The 24,103-nt window shown below is 38.3% G+C and overlaps 1 protein-coding gene across 11 annotated transcripts in view; it reads left to right on the top strand.

Moving 5' to 3' along the window:
- The window catches only part of pkp4 (plakophilin 4), a 78,605-nt gene that overhangs the window by 21,337 nt on the left and 33,165 nt on the right, over window positions 1-24,103 (top strand). For all 11 annotated transcript variants that reach the window (XM_034886486.1, XM_034886484.1, XM_034886493.1 and 8 more), the window contains 2 exons: window positions 11,781-11,893; window positions 19,236-19,270. In XM_034886486.1, the coding sequence (XP_034742377.1) occupies window positions 11,781-11,893; window positions 19,236-19,270 (148 nt within the window). The remainder of the gene's footprint in view (window positions 1-11,780; window positions 11,894-19,235; window positions 19,271-24,103) is intronic.

Genomic DNA, 24,103 nt, shown 5'->3' with positions numbered 1-24,103 from the left:
AAGCTATAATAAGAAAACAACGCTATTAACACATTGCTATGATGATGCAACTTGGCTTTTATTTTCCTCCGGAGCCGCTGCAAGACAACTGTTTTTTGAGACATGTCCACTGTTTGAACGCCTTCCATGTACTCCGGAGGACTTCCCACGGCTTGTCGTAACCTTTGTTGGCTATTTCTATCGAGTTCCTGATAAATTATAGCATTTCTTCAATTTTTGCTATCTATAATAGCTGTTATATTTTGCTCGTAAATTAAATTCAAAAAGTCTCTCGTCTCCTCGTTTGTCCACTTACACCTGTCTTTGTTGACACCCGCCATGTGTTCAAACAGAGCAGAAATACAGGGCGGAAATTAACTAAAAAAGGGTTGCAACCATAATATGACCTAAAACTTAATTTCAATTCATTATTTTTTCGGCAAATTCGGTTTCCATCAACATTTATCCTATAAACCGTATATCAGTCTAGGTAAAATACGATGAGACCGAACGTATTTCCTTTGAGTCGATATTCATGAAATTACATCGACTTTTACTGTTTCCATAAGGCATTTTTCATTCAATATCGCTTAATTTGGATAAAAACGTGTGGATGGAAATACAGCTACAGATACAGAGTGAGGGTGCAGAGGGGGATGAGTGAAGGTAAAAGGACAAAAGTGAGAGTGTGAGCATGATTGAGAGAGGCAGAGTCAGAGAGACTGTCACCTGTGAATGGGTCTCCAAAGCGCTTCGGCAGGAGCCTGTCAATGAGAGGAAAACAGAAAAGAAGGTGGAGAGGAGTTGTCAAAGGAATGGTGTGTACGTCTGGCCCAGCACAGTGCTGTCATTTTGAACCCAGCCCTGGGAGATCTCTCCCCAACTAGTCTGTTGATACTCATCACAGTCACTGTCATCCTCATCATTATCACTATAATCATTGCCACAGTCAACTGCGCACACAGAGGACCCAGCCACTGGGGAGCAGGAGTTGGACTCACAAAGGTGGAAGTACAGTAAATGCTCCTGGGCTGTCCTTGGAATGGCATGCATCCACTGAGGAAGTTTAGGAAGTTTACTGGGTGAATCACCAATGAAGTTTATGGCTTTGTTTCATCCTCTGCCCAAACATCTATCAGATGACTTTCTCTAAATGACTGATCCTGAGGTAATTGCACAAGTCACTGCAGTCTTTGTTCACTACAGCAACCTCCAGATTGACAGTCTCTAGATTGCTTACTCTCTGCATTTTGGCCCCGGAGCAATGTTCTTTTTTGTCTGACACAACGCTATTGATCTCTCAGTGGAATTGTACGTTCACAGGTCTACATGAATTGCACCGGCTCTGTGATTGCACTGCTGCAGCATTTTGGGTTTTTTGTTCCAGTGGAGGAGATTCCGATTGCCTTTTGTGAGTTCCTCTCATTTACTGCCAGTAAGCCTTGGCATTATTATCAACAGCATCACATAAGAGCTTCTGTTGAGGTTCAACAGCTTGGAGCTGCACAAAACAAAAGCAGGTATAGTACAAAGTGAAGGAAACAAATATTGGATTTTAAAATTTAGGGAAAGACGTTTGTAATTTGCAAGTACTGCTTTTTGAATCCAGGCTTTTTACACATGTGCTATAGCACCAATGATAAGATAATGCCGTTAGATTAGAAGCACTACATTAGAGATCTTTTCTAACAAAATGTGACAGACCTGGCCCAACACAATAATCAGTTTTTACATGCATTTGAAGGTTTAATATGGAAGTCAAGTTATTTTTAAAAGGAGGAATTGTGTCTACTGCTACACAGAATTTTAAAATGGACTTTACATTATTCCATGTATTGCTAGTTCTACTAGTAATGCTGCATAAATTGTGATAATAATTATAGATTGGCATGCTATGAATGCTAATAAGGCAGAAATGCAAAGGCTTTTACATTGATGATTTATGGTTAGAGAACAGCGAATAGCCTTTACATGTAACCCTGTTTCTTCTGTTTGCCCAAACTACCGCCCCACCAAGGGCTACGGAAAAAATCAGCAACTCTTAGATAACTTGTAAAAGGCTGCCAAAATGAATAAACAAATGTATGAAGAAAATCAACAAATTTTAAGGTTATTGTTGACATCTGTTGAGCAATGTTTCTTTCACTCTCCCCCTCTGTCCTCTATGTCGCGGTTATTGACAGCCTTTCTATTGTTGTCAATCTCTTTTGTGGCAAGTGCTTGCCGCTGCACTTGCCAATGCACATGACAGCTCCTTTTAATAGCATTCACCACACAAATGACAGTTTTATATAATGGCATTTTAATTATCAACCCAAATTGTAACTTCCTTTTCATGTTCAAACATATGGAAACGAGTCTTCTCAGGCGTCTGACTCATCTGTGTTGGCAGCATGTTTTTATCTGAAATGCCACCACCATAAAATTATTTTTGGAAGGGTGAAGTTTGGGGAACACTGTTATAGTTGCAGTGCTTTTCTAATAGGGTGCAGCAACTATCGTCTTGATACAACTCGTGTCTATCACTAAGTTATCTGAGTTCTCCACATCATGTCTCAATTGTTTTAGAACCGCTTAAAGCTGGGGTCGGAGATCATTCTTAAAATAAAAATGACCTGCCACTCGACACCAGTTTGTTTTTTAGAAAATGCATTGTCTATACATAGAATTCCTTTTTTTAAACTACCCGGAAATGGACTTTCATGGGGGAAAAATACATTCAGCCAAGGAGAAATAGATTATGCTATATTTTTTTATACAGAATTATACAAAATCATAAGCAGCTTAAGTATAATAGTACAACATGGAGGTTACCAGGTGTGACACATGATCACACATTAGGAGCCAATAATGAATCCTATCTGCACCATAAAACCACATTTTATAAGAACCCAGATTTTGCATCCTGTTTCGACCTTGTTGTGGCATACTGCGACAACTGCAGTATGCCAATTAACTTTCAATAGAAGAACTTAAAGAACCATTTTAGCTGCTCTGCCAGTTTCCCACTGAAAATGCTTCTAATGCCGCATTAGAAATCCTGACAGAAATGATGTTCTATTATAAACTTGATTTTCCATTATCTGAAAGTGACTAATGTTTCACATTTCTGTTTGTGACCTCTTGTCAGATTATAAGCTTATACAGTATAAAAGCTCTGGTGCAGCTGTGGGTGCCAAAGCAATTTTCTCCCTCTGATTCACCTATAGCGATGCCTGCAGCTGTATATATTTTACCTCAGCAAGCCACTTTACAGTATTTTAAATGCCTTTTTTCCCAATGTGGTTATTGTAATGCTTCTGTGGTGTCATGACACTGCAGCCAGTTCAATCAAACCTTTTTAACAAGGTGACTTTATGGCAGTTTTTTAAAGTGATTGCTCTGCATGGTTCCTTTAGGTCTGGTCACACAGCCTGTTTTGAGGCCTGTTCTCTTTTCTCACACCTCTGGCCTGCTTTTCTGTCCCTGTCCCTGTTGGCGTAACAATCCTTTAACCTCTGCTGTCATTCTCCCAGTGCGCAGCAGTGCCAGGCTCTCGTAGGAATGGGTCTGCCACACTGCAGCGAGGATGCAGAGCTGTCAAGCCTCATTGCCATTTAATGAACAAACATGTTTCTGGTAGATTTTCATCTTTGGTTAAGGGGAAAAGCCCTCTGCACTATAGTCAGGCAAAACGAACGTTAGAAATGAGGATGCAGCCCTATCTTTCCAGGCCTAGGCCCAAACCACAGCACTACGAAAACACACTTTGCTACAGACTAACATGGTTGGTACTCAACCTAACAAGAACTACAAAGGATACGATCTCAAGTTTTAATTAAAATTGGGATTTGGATGCATACCAAGGATTAGGCAGAGATCCCTGATGTTTTGCTCAGAAATGATTCTGTCCCATAAAGGAAGAAACTGAGTAACCACAAATATCCAAGCACAATTTTATACATTAATAGCACAGCATCACAGGCTTATTCATCATACGAGATATGTATTATGTTGGAGGGGAAATTATGCATCTGTTCCGTGACTAGTTTGTATGCATGGTGACTCTCCTATGACATGGACATGCATTCCTGTCCAGGCATGGCAGTAAGAGGGATGGTATCACAAATCGTAACTGTAACTTAACAACCACACTAGATACAAATAAATACTGTGTGTGTTATATGTGGTTGAAACATACAAATAGACAGCAGTAATCAAGTGGAGTGATTTGTTACAAGGTGTAGATGTTTTAATACTTTTTTCCGCCATAGGTATAAGCTACCCATGAATACCCATAACCTCAATCTTTTCTATAAGGGAAAGGACTACTTTAATTTAGAAACCACCTTTCAAGTCTCAATATTTTTTCTTTAAAATCACATAAATACAACGTTGTAGCAGAATCCAATTCCAATCCTAAGATTTCCTATTGATTTAACGTCTTGCTAGCAACGGTCCCGGTCCCCGGACCGTTTGAGGAAGTGGTGACTTTCCTCATAAATGCAAGCATATTACCGTCATAGACACGCTCATGCCATACATCATTTGAAAGCTTAAAGTCTCATGATTCCATCGAGCCCACACACAAAGCAACAAGGTGACTTACAGCGGTTATAATCATGTTCTGAAGTAAAGAAAGACAGAAAGATTCGAGTCTAATCGAGTGTGTTTTCCTACCTGTCTCCTTGTGTCTTTAATCACAGCGGTAAAGGGGGCCAAAAACTTTTTTTTTCCTACATCGCCAAAACTCCAAGGTATTAGAATATCCAAGCCTTGTAATCCATAATTATCTGGTCCCCTCACAATCTTGTAGTTTCAGGCCAAGTTTTGACGTAGAGAAATCTAGATAGTGCATCATTTCTCGGTTTTGATCGCTTGTGTCTTTATCCCTGGGCGCGTTACAAAGTCACTCCATACACCATTAGACGCTCTGGCTTCTGCAGATTCCACTGAACTTTGTTCCCAGCCAAAAGCTTCAGTCTATCTCGAGATATCCCTGAGCCAAGCCAATCAAATCCCACAGTCCCTATTGGGCCCACGTGGGAAAAATTTACAGTATATCCCACCAGTTCATAAAAGAGGTCATAAAACTGGCATCCCTGTGTAGCCATTAAGAAGACGAGTTTATTGATATCAAACATGGCCAGAAAAAACTAACCCTGTGATGTCTCCAGCTGTGTCAAAGCAAAAATGGCCTTCTTATGGCATTTCACCATTTCATCAAATTATGATTACTTATTCCTATAAATCTATGCATGCAGTTGTTTCAGGTATGTGTGTGAGTGATGTGGATGTGTTTTTATATTTCAGAAGTTTATATTTTTCACTTTTTGGGGCTTTTTTAGAAATAGGAAATAAGATAAAAGCAAAGACATACCTGTAGAAATAATTTCATATAAAATCCATTTTCCGAGTCATTTTTTTCTGGATTTTTTCTGTTCTAAGTTGAGACATGTGGCTAGGGTAGTATTTTTGTATGTAGCCCATTTGATATGCTTACAGTAGTGTTTTTTATTCATTTTACAAATGATTTACTTGGACGGAAATAGAAATTCTGTGTTCTAACCTGTTTAGCTCTGTGTCAGTAAGGCCTAGTGTCACACTTCCACTAGAAACAACAAATTGAGAGTGTTAACTTCCCAATACCCTCAGGATAATCCCAGAGGGCCAAAGTATGTGGGAACAGCATCACTTTTTTGGGGGTAAAAATTTAGGCCAGAAAAGCATGTATTTTCAAGTGTATCTGAACAGGTTTAAGAGAGTAAGATCTTCCAAAATCAATCTTTACATTCATGCACCCAAACCTGCCCACTAAAGCCTTAAAAATGCATCAAAATATAATGAAAAATGTAGTCACATTCCCCAGAATTTAAAGTTGTAAGTGGAAATGTACGCCGAAGTGTAAAGCAGGGTACGGTAAATGCTGACACATTTTGATATTTTCTTTGGTTGTCCAAGTGAATTGAATTTTTGAGTGAATCAATTCAAATGTGCTGGTTGACCAATTATTGTGTTTGAAACTTGTGCAGAGAGACCTTTCATTGCATCACAGACAATCTGTCCTGTGTCTGATTATTGATATTATATTTGTATTAGCTGCCTCTCTTTTGTTACTGGTTAAAATGTAAACACTTTTAAAAAAAAAGGGTAAATAAGGAACCTCTTTAATATATTATATAATTGTATTCTTTATTGCTATATTTTTTTAAGGTCAACTTTCTGTGCTAATTTCTATTGTACTGTATATTATTTAATTGACTTCACATGATGGTGTAGGGCTTTTTAGGGTGTGTGTCAGTATATGTTAATATAGCTGTATGACTATGTCTGACATAAAGGGCTCATTTTGGAGTGTCTGCAACAAATAAAAAATTCCTTCATTCTTAGTCACCCTTTTTTTTCATAAGCGGATTACTCAAATTCTCTTCCCTGATTCCACCAGGAAAACACGCTTTCAGGTCGTTATTCCCTGGATCCGGCATCGGTAAACACAGTAAGAAAATCAAAGATTGACTACTAAGTGCAATGCGTCACTTAGTTATTTTTTTAACCAAAAAAAAAAAAAAGTTTGTTGCTCTATTATCTGTTAACTATAAGTTTTGGCTCAGGACTGGGTATCTGCAGATATTCAGTATTTTAAAAAAGCGGATCGGTTCGGGGGTCAAAAAGCTGATCGGAACATCCCATGTATGACATTTGGGGTTTATGTGTGCATAAGCTCCCTCCCTTATCTATGCTTCACCCTTGTCTAAGTGCTGAACTAGCAGCAGGCAGAAGCCACTTCAGGCATTTCATATGGGTGTGTATTGTCAGCATCCATAAAGATGACAAGGGACACTGTATATTGGTAGCGTGGTCTACTGCCATGTGTCATCTGTTTCTTTAGGGCCTATCTGAGGACACAAGGGGACAGGATCTGATTCAGCTTTGCGACTACAGGCAGATCAGGCCCAACAGGCTCATTGTAATGGCAAATAAAGGCGTTCGAGGCCTTGTTGGTACAGAAAAGCCAGCCACCCATTGTCTCTGTCCTCACTTTTCACACTAAGCTTAGTAGTGTGCAAGGCTGCGCCCACTCCCGTTAAATAAGCATAGGCCTTGCTTAACGGTCATTACTGCTGTGCTCAGTCTGACTTAGTGGATTGTTATGCTGAATAGATGTGTCCCATTCTGTGTAGGGGCCAAGCATGGACAGTGAAATGAATTACACAGAGCAGTGAGTACTCTCTCTCCATGGCTAATATGAACCCCATTTATGAGTGTGATCCTTGTCCCTGTTTTTTCATCTAGGGCCCATTTTGGCACATGTCTCTGTACTATCAAAAGCTAATTATGGATATTAGCTATATCTTCATTTTTATTCTCAATGAGTTGTTGAGAATAAAAAAAGTCTATTAAAATGTGTGTGAGAGAAGAAAAGCTTAAAAACCTTTTTAAACCCTTAAGATGTGATAGTAAAGCATCATGGCAAGAATCCTCAATGCCACCTGAGAGGCCAGTAAACTCAGCATGACAGAAAGGGTGCATTGTCGTTTCATGGCTGGCTACAAGATCAGACAGAGTAGGCCTCCTGCCATTCTATTGCTTCTAAAACGTGTCAGCCATCCCCCCATAAGAAAACTGTGCACCAATGATAAAAAATACATTTAATGGAAACAACGATCTAAATATACATGACAATATATAGCAAACCGAAAACAGGGCTGCAGCAAAATTGTCAAGCAATAGAAAAGACCTGGAGGATGGAGCAGGAAGCTTTGGACTTTCTCCATGACTCTCTATGAAAAGAAAACAGCAGGGTTGGGTTGGGCATGCAGTAGAGCTGGGCGATATGGACAAAATCAAATATCACGATATTTTTTGACCACATACCTTGATATCGATACCACAACGATATTGTAATGTTGACTGTTGGTGCCTCACAAAATATTTACACAATGAGATTTTTTATAATAATCATCAGTAGTGAATATAATGACTAAGTGGGTAAAGGCAAATAATAGAACAGCTACAACAGTCTGGTAAGTCTGGTCAGAAAATGATATTACTTTACTGTAATGCTGCCTTTAAAACCAGGAAAAGACAACACTTATGCCATATGACAGTATTATCGTATCCAAAATCAAATACAATATCTAGTCTCATATCACAATAACGATACAATACCAATATATGGCCCAGCTCTAGCATGCAGGCAGGATGCCTGGAGCAGCTCTGAAGATCAGTAGTGACAGAGACCTTAGAGCCTTATGGTTGCAACAGATGGCTCTTTGCTGTGCTTGATCAACATCACAGACCATCGAATCATTTGAATTGAAGGACAGCCACTCTTTGTGGGAAGTATTAAGAAAGGCATAGCTGTTTATTTCTCTTGTGCCTTGCATGCATCACTTTGTAATGAGAAGCACTGGCTGAGATGAAGTTGCCGGACTTAACAACTTGACCCACTTCCAAAAAAAACAATTGGATTATGAGCTTAAAAGAATGAAGGCACAGAAATGATGGCCAAGAATAGTGACATTTGGAAAAGAGCAGGAAATCTTCGTCTTTGTTTAGATAGTAAACAACGTTATGTCTGTCTTATTTTTCATAAGCATCTGCTGCAAATTCATACATGACATTCATACTGTAACTCAATAAGCTTTACATATGCAAGGTGACTTGGATTTTTTTAGTTGTATATCTGGGTGTTTGTTTAGGGATGAGTGAAAATCCATATCTATGTCCACGTATACTTACACCATATTAGTATCCTTCTTCTGTTATCTGTGTGTCCATATGGATTATTCCCCTTTCTAATCACTTTTACCTCAACTTCTGTCTCTTGCACATTGGTGGCAGAATCACACACTGAGGAATTCCAGATTTGCATCAAGTAGACAGTAGCTATGTTTCCATCCACACGTTTTTAATCAAAATTAAGTAATATCGAATGAAAAGTATGTTATGGAAATTCAATGGAATTTCATAAATATCACCAAAAAGGAAATATGTTCAGTCTCATCGGATTTTATCTTGATCGATATACGGCTTATGCAATAAACGCTGATGGAAACGTCATTCGCTGAAATCTAAGAAATCCCATAATTAATCAGAGACTTCCGAAAGGAAATGGCCAACAGCCGTGGGAAGTCCTCCGGGGCAAATGGAAGGCGCACAAACAGCGAGACGTGTCTCGCAGCGGTGCCGGAGGGAAAATAAAAGCCAAGTTGCATCTGCATCATCATAGCAATGTGTTGATGATGTCGTTGTTTTCTTATTACAGCTTGATATGTCAAGCTGTATCAGCTGGCCCATAAGCACTATTACAACTAGTGCAATATTGATCATGTGTTGGTAGATGGCACCATCCATTTTGACTAGCAAAACTTTGTTCGCAAATGTTTCAGTGTGAAAATGAATGGCAACACCGTAAAATCTCTAAAATCAATTCAATATAACAATTTGATCGCAAAACAGCATGTGATGTCATTACGCGCAGGTTTTTATTTGCTTTAGAGCTGTCAGATGGAAACACACTTTAACCAGCTTCATTGGCATGATTTGTTTTTAGCGAACTTCAGATAATTCAAGCTAGTGTTTGAATTGTTTTTCTCTGGCTCAGCCGCTTGTCATTTCTATTCACTGTCCTCTCTTAATCTCTCTTATACATTGAAGGTCTAGTATTATCCCTTGTTTCCACCGTAAAGTCATTGTCACGTATGCATGCTGAAATGGTGTCACAAAGTTCAATATTATGAGTGTTTCTCGTGGGAAACAATCTTCCGACTAGCACTGCCACATTGTGCGTCACTTAGTAGGGTTCAGTACTAAGGCTTAGTGAGAGAATAGTTCTTATTGTTTGTCACATTTAGGTTCTGTTTCTATGAGGAGTTTGTGCAGGGCCAAGAGTTCAGATCTCAAGATTTCTTGATTTAAAAAAACAAAAACTAAAAATTCATGACCAATTTTTTTTAAATGAATGCTCTGTCAAAAGCAGCTAATGAATTGAATATGCCCTTCTCCCTTTTGACAGTTTGCACATATGTAGGGTAGAAGGAAAAAAATACTGTAAGTATTTTGATTATTCATACTGAGCCACATCTGTCTCAAGAAAAGCAAAAATAGAAAGAGGTTTGATTGTTTGGAATGAAAGGTTGAAATTGGCAATTTCCATGTGGCTAAGTCAGTCAGTGGGGAGTCTTGTGTCACAAAGAAGATTGATGCCATTTCTTCTTCTTTTTCTTCTAAGTAAATCAGCGTTGTGGCCACTATCTTGATTCCCTAGAACGATTCGATGCTCAATTCTGATACGTTAATAATCAATTAATTTAAAAAAAAAAGGATCTAAGTGAAAATGGAATTTGCTCAATAATTTTTGGGTATACAGGGAAATTACTCTGCTTTCTCAAGTGTTTCTCCAACAGTAAATTGTTTATCTGTAATGGAGATCTGTGGTGCCTTGTTAGCTGCACTGTTGTTCAGTAAAAAATTGGTTTACACATTAAAATGTTGACAAATTTTGACCTATAATGTTAGTGGATTTGAATATTGCAAAATGGAAATGTTACGAGCGAGTAAAGCCACACCACATCTAGAAAGTCACAATGTCTTCCATGAAATGATGTCCTTTTTAGTTTATTTATACTCTGTATGGTATGTCCATTTCACTATCAATCATCTTGGTCACAAATATTTTCTTGGATATTAATAAAGTTCTATCTTATCTTTTTTTGCATATGCGCAGCACAAGATGTAATCAGGGTTGCTCATGGCACTGTACTTGTATCTCAGCCACATGAAAGCAACATTATTAAGGAACTAGAACTTAGCATTTTTCCCTCTGACTGCAGTTAAGCTTCACATATCTACAACTGAGGTACAGGAGAGGAGAGCACTAGAGGTTATAAAGCAGTAGTTTGGGGGAGGGGGAAGTAGAGCATGTCTACAATAAAGTGAAGGGACATTTCAGTTCCCCCTCAGGGAGGATTAGAGAGTAGGTGTGAAAAATAGGCTGGTCTTAGTGTTGTAGAGTGACAAAACATCATCAGACAAAAGAAGCAAAGACTCGGTTCAAATCTGTCTGGGTTTGTGTGGGTGTGAGAATGCAGCTGGCTGTGAATGCAATTGCCAATGGTAATGGACATTACATTGGACAACTAAGGCTAGCAGGACAATGATCCTGCCATATATATACACATAGAATTATGGTGAGTGAGGCCTTTTTTGCAGGGAACACATGAGTGCTGGTGCTAGGGTGCAGATATTCTTTATACTGCCTTGTTAGTGGTGTGGGTGAGTAAAAAGGATAATTCTAAATTCTGTGTGTGTGTGTACATACTGTGCAAACAATTTTCTGTGTAAAAAAAGACCCTGTGTGTGTCTTATGAGTGTCATGATGCAGTGCTTGGAGCTAGCCCTGCGCGGGCTAAATAATTAGTCAAATCATAAATTCTACTCGACACCCATAGGAACAGTGCCACCAAGGCTAAATATTACCCACTGAAGTGGTGCTAATCTCTCTGTGTGGGCTGGAGAAATGGAAATACCATATAGCCTATGTGTGTGAATAGGGATGAACATGGTCTCTATTATTTAAGCTAACATTTGTATTTGGAATTAAGTTATTGTTTGCCGTGTCTTAAGCTTCTATTTTGTGTCACCTATCACTTGGTGAAGCACAACACTGTTGTGTTGGAGCTATTTGTCAAACAATCAATTTTTTTCCCTAGTGTTGACTTCACGTTTGTCATATAGAAGTATGTTAAGCTCTCTCTTATAATTATGTATTCCTGACCTCCTGTCCCTTGTCTTTTTTTGTTGTTTTTGTTTATGTGCAGGAGCTCCAGTTTGAGCGGCTAACCAGGGAGCTGGAAGTGGAGAGGCAGATTGTGGCCAATCAGCTGGAAAGATGCAGACTCGGGGCTGAGTCGCCAGGCACTGGTAGCAGCAGGTAATGAGAAGATACACATACACATATACACACATGGATCCACAACCCAACACATGGTGTTTTCATCCTTCACAGCAGTGACCATATTCCATAGTGTAACCTTATGGCATAGTGATAGAGCATCCCAGAATGCTCAAATATGATGGGCTGTAAATCTAAAAATCACCCCTCTTGTCCTGTTATTTAGAAATAGACAGAATTGTTCCAGTGTTATTGTAGCTCATCAAAAGTGTGGTTTAATTTATATGTGCAGGAATTTGTCTCTTTATCACTTTTATGTTGAGCTCCAATTAAAATATGTAAACAACTGACTTTCATGAAAAATCTTAATCTTAAGAAAATCTTAAGCCTATTTTTTTTGAATCAGTGACGAAATGTGCATGTGCATTTTCAATGTGCTTAATAGTGGAGTGTGGTTTGAAGTGCTGCGTTGCTAAGTCCTGGGAACGCATTCCCATTTCATCAGCTAAGACACAAGGCTGCTTGATCATCACACTTCAGTGACCACACATTCTGTCCTGTCTGCTGTGGCTCAGACATGTCAGGTTCATTTGTACAGCTCAATACCACGTACAATATCCCATTGGGCTTCACAGAGCTTCTGTGAAGAGGGGTGACACCGATCGTATATTACCTCCAATGTCAAAAGATTTAGATAAACATAGTCTTGACGTGTATGTCTGTATTTTTACATAAAAACAAGTCGTAGTAATGTGGTTTGTGTGTGTCTTGTAACGTGCATTGATGCATCACTGTTTTCAGTTGTAGTTGGACTTAAGTAATATGTGGAACATCTTTCAGTTCTGGTTAATAATGTAATTCCTTAAAGTGGCAAGGGAAATTACAATAGAGGTTAATAGACTGTGACATTTACGAGATGGCTTAATGGTCAGAATTTTCAGGCACTGTTAATACAATTATGTTTTTTGTTGCTTTTGCTTATTTGCTTCCATTAAGGCCAGACATTTTGATTTCTAGCAAAGCAGTGTTGTATTGTGTGTGTGTTTGTTTATTTTACTGATGGTTAGCCAACCCACACTGATGCATAGCTGTTTTAGTCGTATGTGTTATGTCTCATTGGAAAGTTCATGATTACACTTGAGGTCGTTAATATAAGGATTATGGTCAGACTTGGAATTAATCAGCTCAGTTTGGCAGTTTTTTCTTTTCTCCTTGCTCCCGGCTGTATATATAAGTTATCCAATGTTAAAAAAAAAACTATCTAATTGTTCAAAGTATTCCTAAATGGTCACCTGATGCCAGGTTTGGGCCACATTTGTTCTGCAATGGACCATGATACAATTGGGATATATCTGGATACATGACACTTGGTCTGAATAGAGGCTGTAATGGCTCTCTGTGGTCTCTTCTGGTTTTGTAATAATAAGCCCTATGCATTATAGCACTCAAGCCTGCATACCTGCAAAAAAAAAACATCTAGTACCAGCGGATTGTGGTAGTCACGAGTAAGAGTGTCAATTTCCCCTTTCCCCCTTTTAGAGAGGCGCGGGTATAGAGCACCTTCAAAGTGCTGGCAAAAAGGTCTAGACATCAGATCTCTGACACTATACAATATGTACTTAAATTTTCTCTTTTAGAAGTACTATAATTTTAGACCTCAATTTTAGTGTATCCAAACACACCAGTGATCATATTTCGAGATACAAGTACTTTTTCTTTAAACAATATTACTACCTCTAAAAGCAAAGGGTTGTTTTCTGTTTGCCGGTCACAGTGAAAATCAGCAGCCAAATCTGTGCAGCGTTCAGCTCATTGTCATTAGTCCATTAGTGGCATCAGTTAACATTTAGTCAAAAGAGGAAAACCAGCCTTGTTGGTGAACAAGACACGTGTAATGCCAGAAAATATGGAACATGGATTTGACCTCTAGTAAACATTTGCCATAATAATTAAATTAGCTGAAATAATAATAATCATCAGCTCGTTGGGACTACTACATCATTGACATTATTATGTCTTTACAAGGTCATTGCAAAGACTTACTGGAAAATGTAACAATGGTTTTATTGTTGATATTGATGGATGATATTGAGTTTAACCCTTGCTTCATTTTTAAACTTTTCATAACACAACTACACTATATTACGTTTAATTTCTCAAATAGCGGCATATTAATAGAGACGACAATAGAGTCTCTTTTTCCTGGTATATGCATTCATTTAAAATAAAAAGATAATATTACTAAGAAGCCTTGCTTTTTTATCTGCTCCTCTTTGTTATGAACATTTGCTTAACTGAGTAACAGCAATACTTTCCTTAAGAGAGAAACTCTTGCGTCAGCATTAGATGTTTTGAGTGATGGCGATGTTTGAAAATAGGGAGTGAAAAAAACATTTTCTTCTCTTTTGTAGACGTTTTTAGATTCCTTTTGTATGCTGAAAAATGCTGACTCCATAGGGCTACCTAACACTTTTGTGTGGAACAAAGACTGCGCATACATTTCTTGCTAAAATATATAGTCTGTGTTGTGCTCTGTGTTGCTCTTTGCCAAAAATCTTGCCCCCTTGACTAGATAACCTGGCCTGAAAATGGGGGAAAAAGGGAAAATACCATTAAAAGATGCTTGTGTCTTTCCTAAAAATAATTTGTCAAAGCTTCAACGCCTGCCCCCAACTGTTTGGCTTGCATTACCTAATGCAGTCCCACAGGATAAGATGATTTTTTAAAATAAATTACCTACCACGCACAATTGAAAAATTGCCATTTTCAGCGGAAACAACTTTTTAAGCAACTCAGGTACTAAACCTGTGTTTTAAATGAAAAAAATCAGGGTCTAAATGTAGTTCTTGGCCCACAAAAAGGGGGTAGTACGGTACTTTGTATTAGCCTATTATCTATCTTAGAGGAATTTCTTATTGCCGCCTCAAGGCTTTACTTGACTGAAAAACAACTGTACAGCTTATATTCACACAGAAATAAACCTTTGTGTTCAAATCTTATAAAGAGTACACTGTTTAACTGTGCATCCCAATTTAGGTTAATGTTTTTAGTTGCAGCTGAAAAATCTTTAAAAAATCTATATTTTGGTGTGTTGTTTTTTTGGTAGGCAAGACCTCTCAGAAACATAGTTAAGGGTTGAATAATGGGTTATTAATTGGCTCTCCAGCAGAAATCTATCTCTGTTATCCAGATTTTTTTGTAATGCCATTCTGAGCCAACTTTTCCGTTGACATGATTTTTTTAGAAATCCAGTTTCTGCCGAGAGATATAATACCATTTTCAAAGTAAATGTAAATGCAGCCAGTCTTCCCACTGGGGGGCCGGTAGCCATCCACCACCTCCTAGGAACTCCTAAAGAAAACATGTAACACAATTTTCACACCTTTTTTTTAAAGCCAGAGATGGTCCACTAAATTGGCTTTCACTGTAGATTTGTGTGTGAATGGAGATTAGCCGTAACCATTGAGCTCACACTGCTTGGCTCAATGGCTCAGCGGGATGACGGCCGAGGTGACAGCGCACTTAAGGGTAGTGATGAGATTCCTTACATTTCATGATACCTCCAAAGTTGACCACCCCCTTCATTTCTGCAAGCATCTAGAGGGTGGTCATCAAATTTGACCTCTGGCAAAACTCCTAAAAGAGGAAACCTCTACCCAGCCAAAGGGATTGATGGGAAATTAAAGTGTCGTGTCAGGTTTAGGCCTGTTGTATATCAGCAACTGCAGTTTTACAATCTCTTTCACGCTGCCTTCACCCAGCTGCTGGTCTGAATGCAGCAAGCATGGTGCATCATCATTATGGTTGCCATTCTTCTACTTGATCTACCTTGGTTCAGTGGAGCACAACTCGCCCAACTTCCTCTTTTTAATTGCTTGTGTGCTCATTAAAATTCAGAGAGCCATGTTTCTTAAAGCTCAAGCGTCACCTTAGATTGAAAAATAGCAGCAGTTGCAACATTGGATTTTTGATAGTAATGGCCAGCAGGTAGAGGATACTGAAGAGAAAAGGTTGGAAACAAGTGTGGGAACACAGGGTCTCCTGCTCTGCCTCTGTCTGTCTTAACACCCAAGCCTTGGAAAAATGGCTTAGAGAACGTCAATCACTTTTTCTTTTGTCGGGAAAATATTTCAAAGGTACATGAGTTGGAATCATTAGGTGGCTATTATTAGACGGCTCGCATGGCTGTTCTGCATGTTCTTTTTCTGCCTTACAATAATTAACCCTTGAAAAAATATAAAACATTTGTTTAGATCTAGAAGGATTTAGACTTATTTACCTCCTGCAAGGAGGTTATGTTTTTGGTTTGGTTACTTACCTATTCACCCAATTTTCATAAACTTAAGGAAAGGGTGTATCTTGGACCAAAGAAGGACCCATCAAATTTGGGAGTGGATCCATGGCTGTTCTGCAATTTCTTTTTTTGCCTTACAATAATTATCCCATGAAAAAATATAAACACGTCAAATTTTGGAGTGGATCCAAAACGTGGGATGGACACACATTTTTCTATTTAGTTAACATTGCATTTGTGCTGTATTAATGTGGTTGGAATAATTACAAAAATTAGTTCCTGACTGTGAAAGATCACACTGCATTGTGAGTAGGGCTCGGCACCTCGATACCTCAGTTTCGATGCCAGTTCCTTAATGATACTATTTTCAATGGCATATGTTTATTAATCCATTTCAACATCAACACAGACAAGACATTAAACACAAAAAGGGGTGCGTTAGACAGATACTCAGGATTAGTATCAATCTGAATTTGGCTAAAATTAACACAAAAAGAGAAATCTTTTTGCCACAACATGAACATATTATAAATAATAAATAAACAGATGACATTGTGTACAGGCTAATATTGAATCAAGTGAAATTCAAAGGAATGTAAACAACAAAGACTTTTTAGTGCAAACTGCATAATGACACAGACCTTTAACAGCTGGTTTAAAAGCAGTAAATCTGTAGAAATACAGCGTGTGTGTGTGTGTGTGTGTGTGTGTGTGTGCGTGTCGGAGCTCTGCTCTCTGTCAATATGCAGAGAGGACAGATAAACTTGCAATCACCCGCTCTCAGGTACCGAAATTTGGTACCGAAAGATAAGTATTTTTTTAATACTACTAGGGTCGAAGTATTTCGTTCGGTGCCATAAAGTATTGACGTTCGGTGCCCAGCCCTAATTGTGTGATACATCTGAGCTGTTTAGTGCCCTTTTTAACCCTTATGTTGTTCTTGGGTCAAATTGACCCGTTTTCCTATATCAATGTTCTTTTAAATTACCTCAAATAACATGATTGATTCCACACAACGCTCTTTGGCAAGTACAAATCTCTACTTTCATTTATTTTGGAATGTCTTATTTAATTTTATAGCATTTGAAATAGTATTGAGTAAAAGTTGACATATTCCAGTCTGTGATTATCCATCAACATCCATTCCTTTAATTTTAGTATAAATAATTCCTAATATCTGCTTTTTTATACTCAAACATTAGGTACAATTTCCTATAAATGAGGTTTATTGACTATAAATTCGAAAAATAACTGTAAAACTAAAATTATTAAGTAAGTGATATTCAGTGTGGAAAACGTCAAAAAAGTAACAAACATTGAAAAAAAGCGTCAAAAGTAAGACGTAAGAAAATTAAAAAAAACATTGATAGAAAGCGTCAACAAAAATGTGAATTTTGACGGTAAGACAACACAAGGGTTATTTAAGCTATGTTTTTTTTTTTTTTTTATCGTTTAGTTTAACTTACATTTTTAGAAGCATTTTTAGGTAGGCTTTAAGAAAGAGAAGGAAAAAAAGTATACTTCTTCTTCTACAGCGACATTGCCCGTACTTGGAACGGTTACATATGCATGCTTGTAAAACTCCAGCTAACCTTTTGGAGTTTGCATCTTCCTTGTAGCTCTCCTACTGACAGTACTAGTTGCCTCGGGCCAAAGGGATAAGAGATGTTTTTTTTCTCAGAGGAAACATCCATACCAATTTATTACCAATGGATTGAATGGATTTGTGCCATAATCTAGTCTGATGCTTTCCTGCTCTGAGTTTGCCATTAAGTATGTTCCTTCACCCACTGACCCAGGACGATTCATCATCAATCACCCCCACACTAGATCCTTTCTGTTTTTGCCACTTGGTATCCTCAGTGTTGTGGCTGAGTAATAGTCACAGACTGTGACCAGTATCCTGTGGAGACTGTCCTTCATTCTGAGACTCTCTCTGTGTGCTGAGATATACACTAGCATGCATGTCAAGATTAGGTTCAGATGTCACGTTGGGCTTGTACACTAAGTGTGTGTGAATGTACTGTATGATTACCGCTGATTTGCTCTAGGAGCTTGCCTCATTTGTCTGTGATCGGTTTCAGCTCCCATCAGGATGTATCCCATCCCCTGGCCATTTGTAACTTTTGGCTTAACATGTTTATTAAAGCTGCAGCTTCCCATTCCCATATTAATAGATTTTTCTGTCAGTGCTTACAGTTTCTAAAACAAAACACTAGCTGTCACCAAAGGGGACTTTATGTCTTGATTAGCAGAGATGACCGGAATTGACTTTATATCAATTTTAAACACTACAACGGCTTTTAGGTGGTTAACTCTGAACCTCCTAGCTTTTCTATTTCAAACACAGTGATTACCATTAGTGGTCGGCCAATTCCGATTTTGGGCATTTTTTTTTACATACTCAACATTGGCCGATTTCTTTTTAAAATATGTTTTCTTCATTTTTTTTTGCTTACTTTTTTTTCTTTTTTTCTTCAGGGCAGATGTAAAGATCCACTTTGATTTTTTTATGTAAAAGTGCTGTATTAGTACTATTGTAAAAATTGTTAACTTATTTTATTTATTAAGTTTGCAGATTTTGTTCTCAGAAATTTGATAAATGCTGCTAATTGCACTAAACTTTATTTTTACATTGAAAATTGTATTTGACCGGTTTCATTTATTTATATATTTTTTACATTATTTATACAATATGTTTTTACATAATACCTTTCTAATTTAAGTATACAAGTGCAGATTGGTGAAGTGTTGAGTAAATATTTTTGTTGATACATTTTGTCTATGTTAAGTTATTGTTAGTGTTACATTTTGTCTTTCAAATAGAGGTTTAAAAACAAGTACACATTGGCGAAAATAAATCGGCATAATTTATCGGCTTTTATCAGCTGACCCTGATTTCTAAAGATCAGCATGGACCAGAGAAAAACACTTATCGGTCTACCTCTACTTACCATCGGTCACCCTTTAGTGAAAGGCCCAAGAAAACGATGCAGGCTGAATGGTGTCTCTTCATGATGATTTCACTCATGTCATTTACTGTGGTGTATGTATTCACTTTTTCCATCTCCTGTTTCCCCCCTACAGCTCGTCTGAGAAATCCCTGCCTTGGAAAACTGCAGGTACGTCAACTCATATACTAAAATGATTGGATAGCGATCTCTGTTCCTAACAAACATCTCTTTTTACTGTTAATTTTTACCATGTGTATATGCATTCAGATCATATTTTGTGACCTCTACACTCACTCATTGGTAATTTTAAGAATCACTTGTCAAACAATTAATGTGGAACAAGAACAACAAATTACTGCTTACTCCATAGAGTTTTACTGTAATGGGGTCACAAGGCCACCCACTATCTCGGGGACACCTGCTGCTCTGGATATCATATCCAATCCAATACTAAAATACATAGACTTGTTTAGGTTTTTTTCTCTGCAGGTTTGAAGCAACCTATGGCTCTCTGTCTAGTAATGAAGCTAGCGTACATTCACTAAGTAATTAATTTCTGTTGACCCTGATTACATCTTTTTGGACCTTTTGAAGACTTATAGTCAGTGATCAGTAACCACCGTTGGACATAAATCTGCTTACATATTGTTGGTTTACCTTGCAGGGTCTACACTAAATGCTAGAGGACTATACGGTTCTGTTCACTATCACATATATATTACGTAGTGACATGTAAAATAAGTAAGGCTTAACTGTTCAGCTCAATGCTAATTTAATATTGGCAGGAAGTGTGTGTGTGTGTGTGTGTTTGTGTGTGTGTGCGTGCTCACGCGGGGTACAGGCGTGCGTGTGCGGTGCAGGCATGTTTTACATTTCCTCAATAATCATTGCTAACAGCAGCCTTGGGCGTATTCTTGTTTAAATATTTATCTAAGCTATTTCGGGCCAACTCATACACAACACCATCAGTGATGTGGAGCAAAAGGATCCCTCTCGGACCCCTTTGGTTTGTTTAGTCCACATCCTTGAAGCATCTTCAGCAGAGACCAGATCATGAATTGAATTTAGTAATGTGTTTCATGGCTTATTAATTGCATAGTGGAACTTAGCGAATTTCCACAATGGTCATTAATCTTTTATTGTCGATCCCATCAATGCCTACGGGGGTCTGTAAATGTCCATATGCACCGGGAATATTAATGCTACACTTTTTTCTCATTTGTTGCCTATTCACCATTTCATCGCTGAATGCATTTCATTAGTATTTGAACAGAGCCGGGGACTAATCACTATCACTGTTTTGCTTAATATTGATTTCTTATTGTAGTGTAGATGATAAATAATAATCTGATGTTGGAATGTACTTTTTCCAATCTAAATGAATTAAAGTGTAATGGTCCGCGTTTGTCTGTGAGGCTTATTGGCTCAGCCAGTGTTCGTCTCCGCTGTCTGAGGGTTGGGATAGAAGTGTTACTGTGGAAACTAGCCTTTTAGCCCCAGGAAATGTCAATGCATTCACACCTCATGTCCACTTAAAGTAGAAGACACCTCAAAATGAAAGCTCTCTAGCTGTTTCTGTCCCCTCTTGTCTATTTTGTTTCGCTGCTGATTTTTCTCAGACATATGCCGACAGGTTAACACCATCATGTTCAAAAAAGTCTCCATGCAATGTGCATCATAAGGGTCGTTCAATATTTTTGTAATTTTCCTTTTATTAAGAATATGGCATGACAAGAGTTATGTCTATAGAATCATCAACATTTTTTAAGAGCAATTTGTAGATTGAAGTTTTTACTGAATTTATACTTCAGGTTTCAGAAATATTATGGTTTAAAAAGTTAATATTTAATTTCACATGTTTAATACTAGCATTGTTTTCAGAATATGTGCATCCAAAAGGATCCAATTGTAAATGACTGAATACACTACTCCATTGTCCAGGCCTATAGGTGGCGCTTGATAGATTGATATTTATGCATGTAAGACTTAAAATGTAGTTAACCCTTCATAGGGAGCTTACAGGGCAGAGTCAGCATGTAGTGGTCATTAGGGTGCAAGAATAGATAAGAATGTGTAAACGAGTAGAAGTGTCTCACAAATAAGGAGTCATTTCAAAGGTAATTCCATTTCACAGAAATAGATATAGATAGAACTATATAAAATAGACAGTATTTAAAACGCAGTTATTCTGATGGTCATTGGTTACTCTTGTATTTACATCCGTGTGTGTACAGAGTCGGCTCATTGTGTCATGAAAGTTTGTTCAGTTTGAACAAAGCTGCAAATGATCTGAAATCCTTCGATTCGTCATCTTTTAAGTCTTCATCATCTCCTGTTCTCAACCTTTTATCAGCACTGTTTCTGCGACAGAAATTCACCAAAAAACAGAGAAAAAGAGGCGGAGCATGCACGTAAAGCTTGCCCGCTGTATACAAACAGACCGTATATTTTGCCCTAGTAACTCAAGTAGGATCAATATCTTCGCCAGAATGAACACCAGCACGTAGTTTGCCCTTGTTGTTAGGAGACGTTGTTGCGGGCTAAGAGGTTGAAGGCTAGAGGTCGAGGGGTGTGGCGATGACATCAACGATACGCAAGTATACGGCTTCTCCATCCAAACAAAGACACACCGTTTTCAGATTTGTTTTCACCCTGGGACCAGGTTTTAAAAAGGTGCTTCTTCAGGCCGTGCGTCTACAGGATTTGTTTTGACGATCGGCTAAAACAATGCAAAACATGTGCCAAAAAGTACTTCCGTTTGGCCCCTCAGAGATCACCTGGGTCACAACCTCGCAGCAATGCATAACAGTTACCTTAAGTGCTAGAAATGGGCTGGGCTTTACACGTCATATTCAGTGAACAGCTGACATCCCATACTCCAGTCCAGCTGGATACCACACAAACTAACTGTTTTGCAGCTACTTGAATCTGTCATTGTACGGTAGGGAGAGAGAAATACATCTTATTTTGTGTTTGTTTTGCAGAGATTACGTTCTAAAGCACAAATAAATAATCGTCAAACACTGATTTTGTTCATGCCGTTTTCTCCTCCTCTGAATATTTATTGCAGAAGCTGAACTGGGAGGTTAATATCGATATTATGACCGTTTTAAGACCAGGATAAAACATTTATTGTAGTAAAAAAAAGTGAAGTTGGGCTTTGCTGTGGGCTTCTCAAGTCATTTAAAAAAAAAAAGAGAGAGATTCATGCTACCCAGCAGCCGCATTGAACTGCAGTCTGCAGACGGGTGTCTGGTGGGTCCGAGAGAATAAAACTTTTCATATGTTTACGAGTCAACTTTCGAGACCGGGGCAGAGTGGTGAACATCTGGGCACTCGCTGTCAGCGGACTGTTTGGAAATATGTTCTCCACTTATATTACTGTTATAACTCCACTCTGCTGCCTTTAAAACAACTAGTTGTATACAGTCTTTGGTGAAAACCCAGTGTAAAGCACGGTGAGACAAATTTATATTGACCTGTGAAGACTGCCCACTGTCATTTCCAACCAATCACGTAACTGGTCCTTCCCCAACTGTTGGCGACCCAGGTTGTGTGCAATTCACAATGCAATCAACCCTAGTCCCAACTGGGTTGAATCAGGCTGGGTTGCTAAGCCAAGTAGTTTGAGAAGTGTTAACCCATTCAAACCCACAGTTGATCTGGGCATAACCCTGGTTGAGCCATTGGTGTGAAAGGGGTAATATGTAGGTTTTGGTAATTTATCTGTTACTCACCAAGACACCTGGCCATCTCTCCTCTGGTTCTCACACCACAGCTCAATTTCTCACCGATGGCTATTTTCTCTTTTCACAGTCTTAGGTTCCCAGCCCATTGGATGCACATAGCAGGCACATAAATATGCTGTGGTCCTTTATATGCTAATAATGCATTTGTTTAACCTCCCCAAGCACAATACTAGCACTAGAATCCAGATGTATTGCTAGTTAAATTGACCTAGCATGGCTTCATTATGTACCACATCAGGGTTCTTTAACAACTGGGGTTAATAAAGTAGTAGAAAAAAACATTCAACCGCAAAATAATGTATAAAATGTATCAAACTGGTAACCTGTGTAAGAACAACCACATTAACACCATAAAATAATTACATTAGAGACCTAATTATAAATGCTAAAAAACCCTGCAATCCTCCATGTGTGAAAAAGGGGTTTCTGTTACTATCTCTCTCGGTTTCTTTCTTGCTGTCTCCCTCTATTCCTGGTGCGCGTCTGTTGGCTTTGTGGCATCTCATTCATCAAACAGAGTCGAGGCTCATGCTATGAAAACCCTGTGGTCTAAAATGACACAATGTGTGCCAGACACCAAGTCACTGCCAGGATGGAAGTAGACAAAAGATTTCAGTCATGTCATTAATACGTTTAAAAGACATATAAATGCTTTTTGACCTTATGATAGGGCTGCTTTATAATCCCAATTATTTTGGTCAATATTAATAGCACGATTATTTAGCATGATTACTCATTGACTTTAAAAAGATGTTGCTTTTTTTTTTTACTGAGGAAAATTTCCCTTATCTTTTCCCGTTGAACTTTTGGAATTCCGCTTTAGAACACAAGAAAAAAATAAGTTTGCTTGTAAAATGTCATGTACAAAATAATCGTTTTTCTTGATTACATTGTTCTTGTGATTGTTGGGAGCAAAAATCGCGATTTAAAACTTATATTAATTGCGCAGCCCTTCCTTAGAACAATCTTGTTTTACCTTAAATACTCTGTTTGTCAGGTCCCATTGCATTGGTGGAAGCCTGACAAGCCAGACCCACATCCAGATGTTGATCCTGGGAATTCACCATTGGCAGGGCTCAATCCTAGGGGTGGGATAAACCGTTGTCTTCCAAATTCCCTTTGCACGCATACGGATAACTCCACAATCAACCAGAACAATGCTAGTTGATAGATACAGTTTTGCCGTATGCGGTCGGTAAAACTCTGAACACATCTTACTTTTTTAAGAACGACCAGTGCCGTTCTTTGTTTT

Source organism: Etheostoma cragini, chromosome 11 (assembly GCF_013103735.1).
Source record: "Etheostoma cragini isolate CJK2018 chromosome 11, CSU_Ecrag_1.0, whole genome shotgun sequence".
Taxonomy (NCBI): Eukaryota; Metazoa; Chordata; class Actinopteri; order Perciformes; family Percidae; genus Etheostoma; species Etheostoma cragini.
This window is presented reverse-complemented; position numbering and strand designations above follow the sequence as displayed.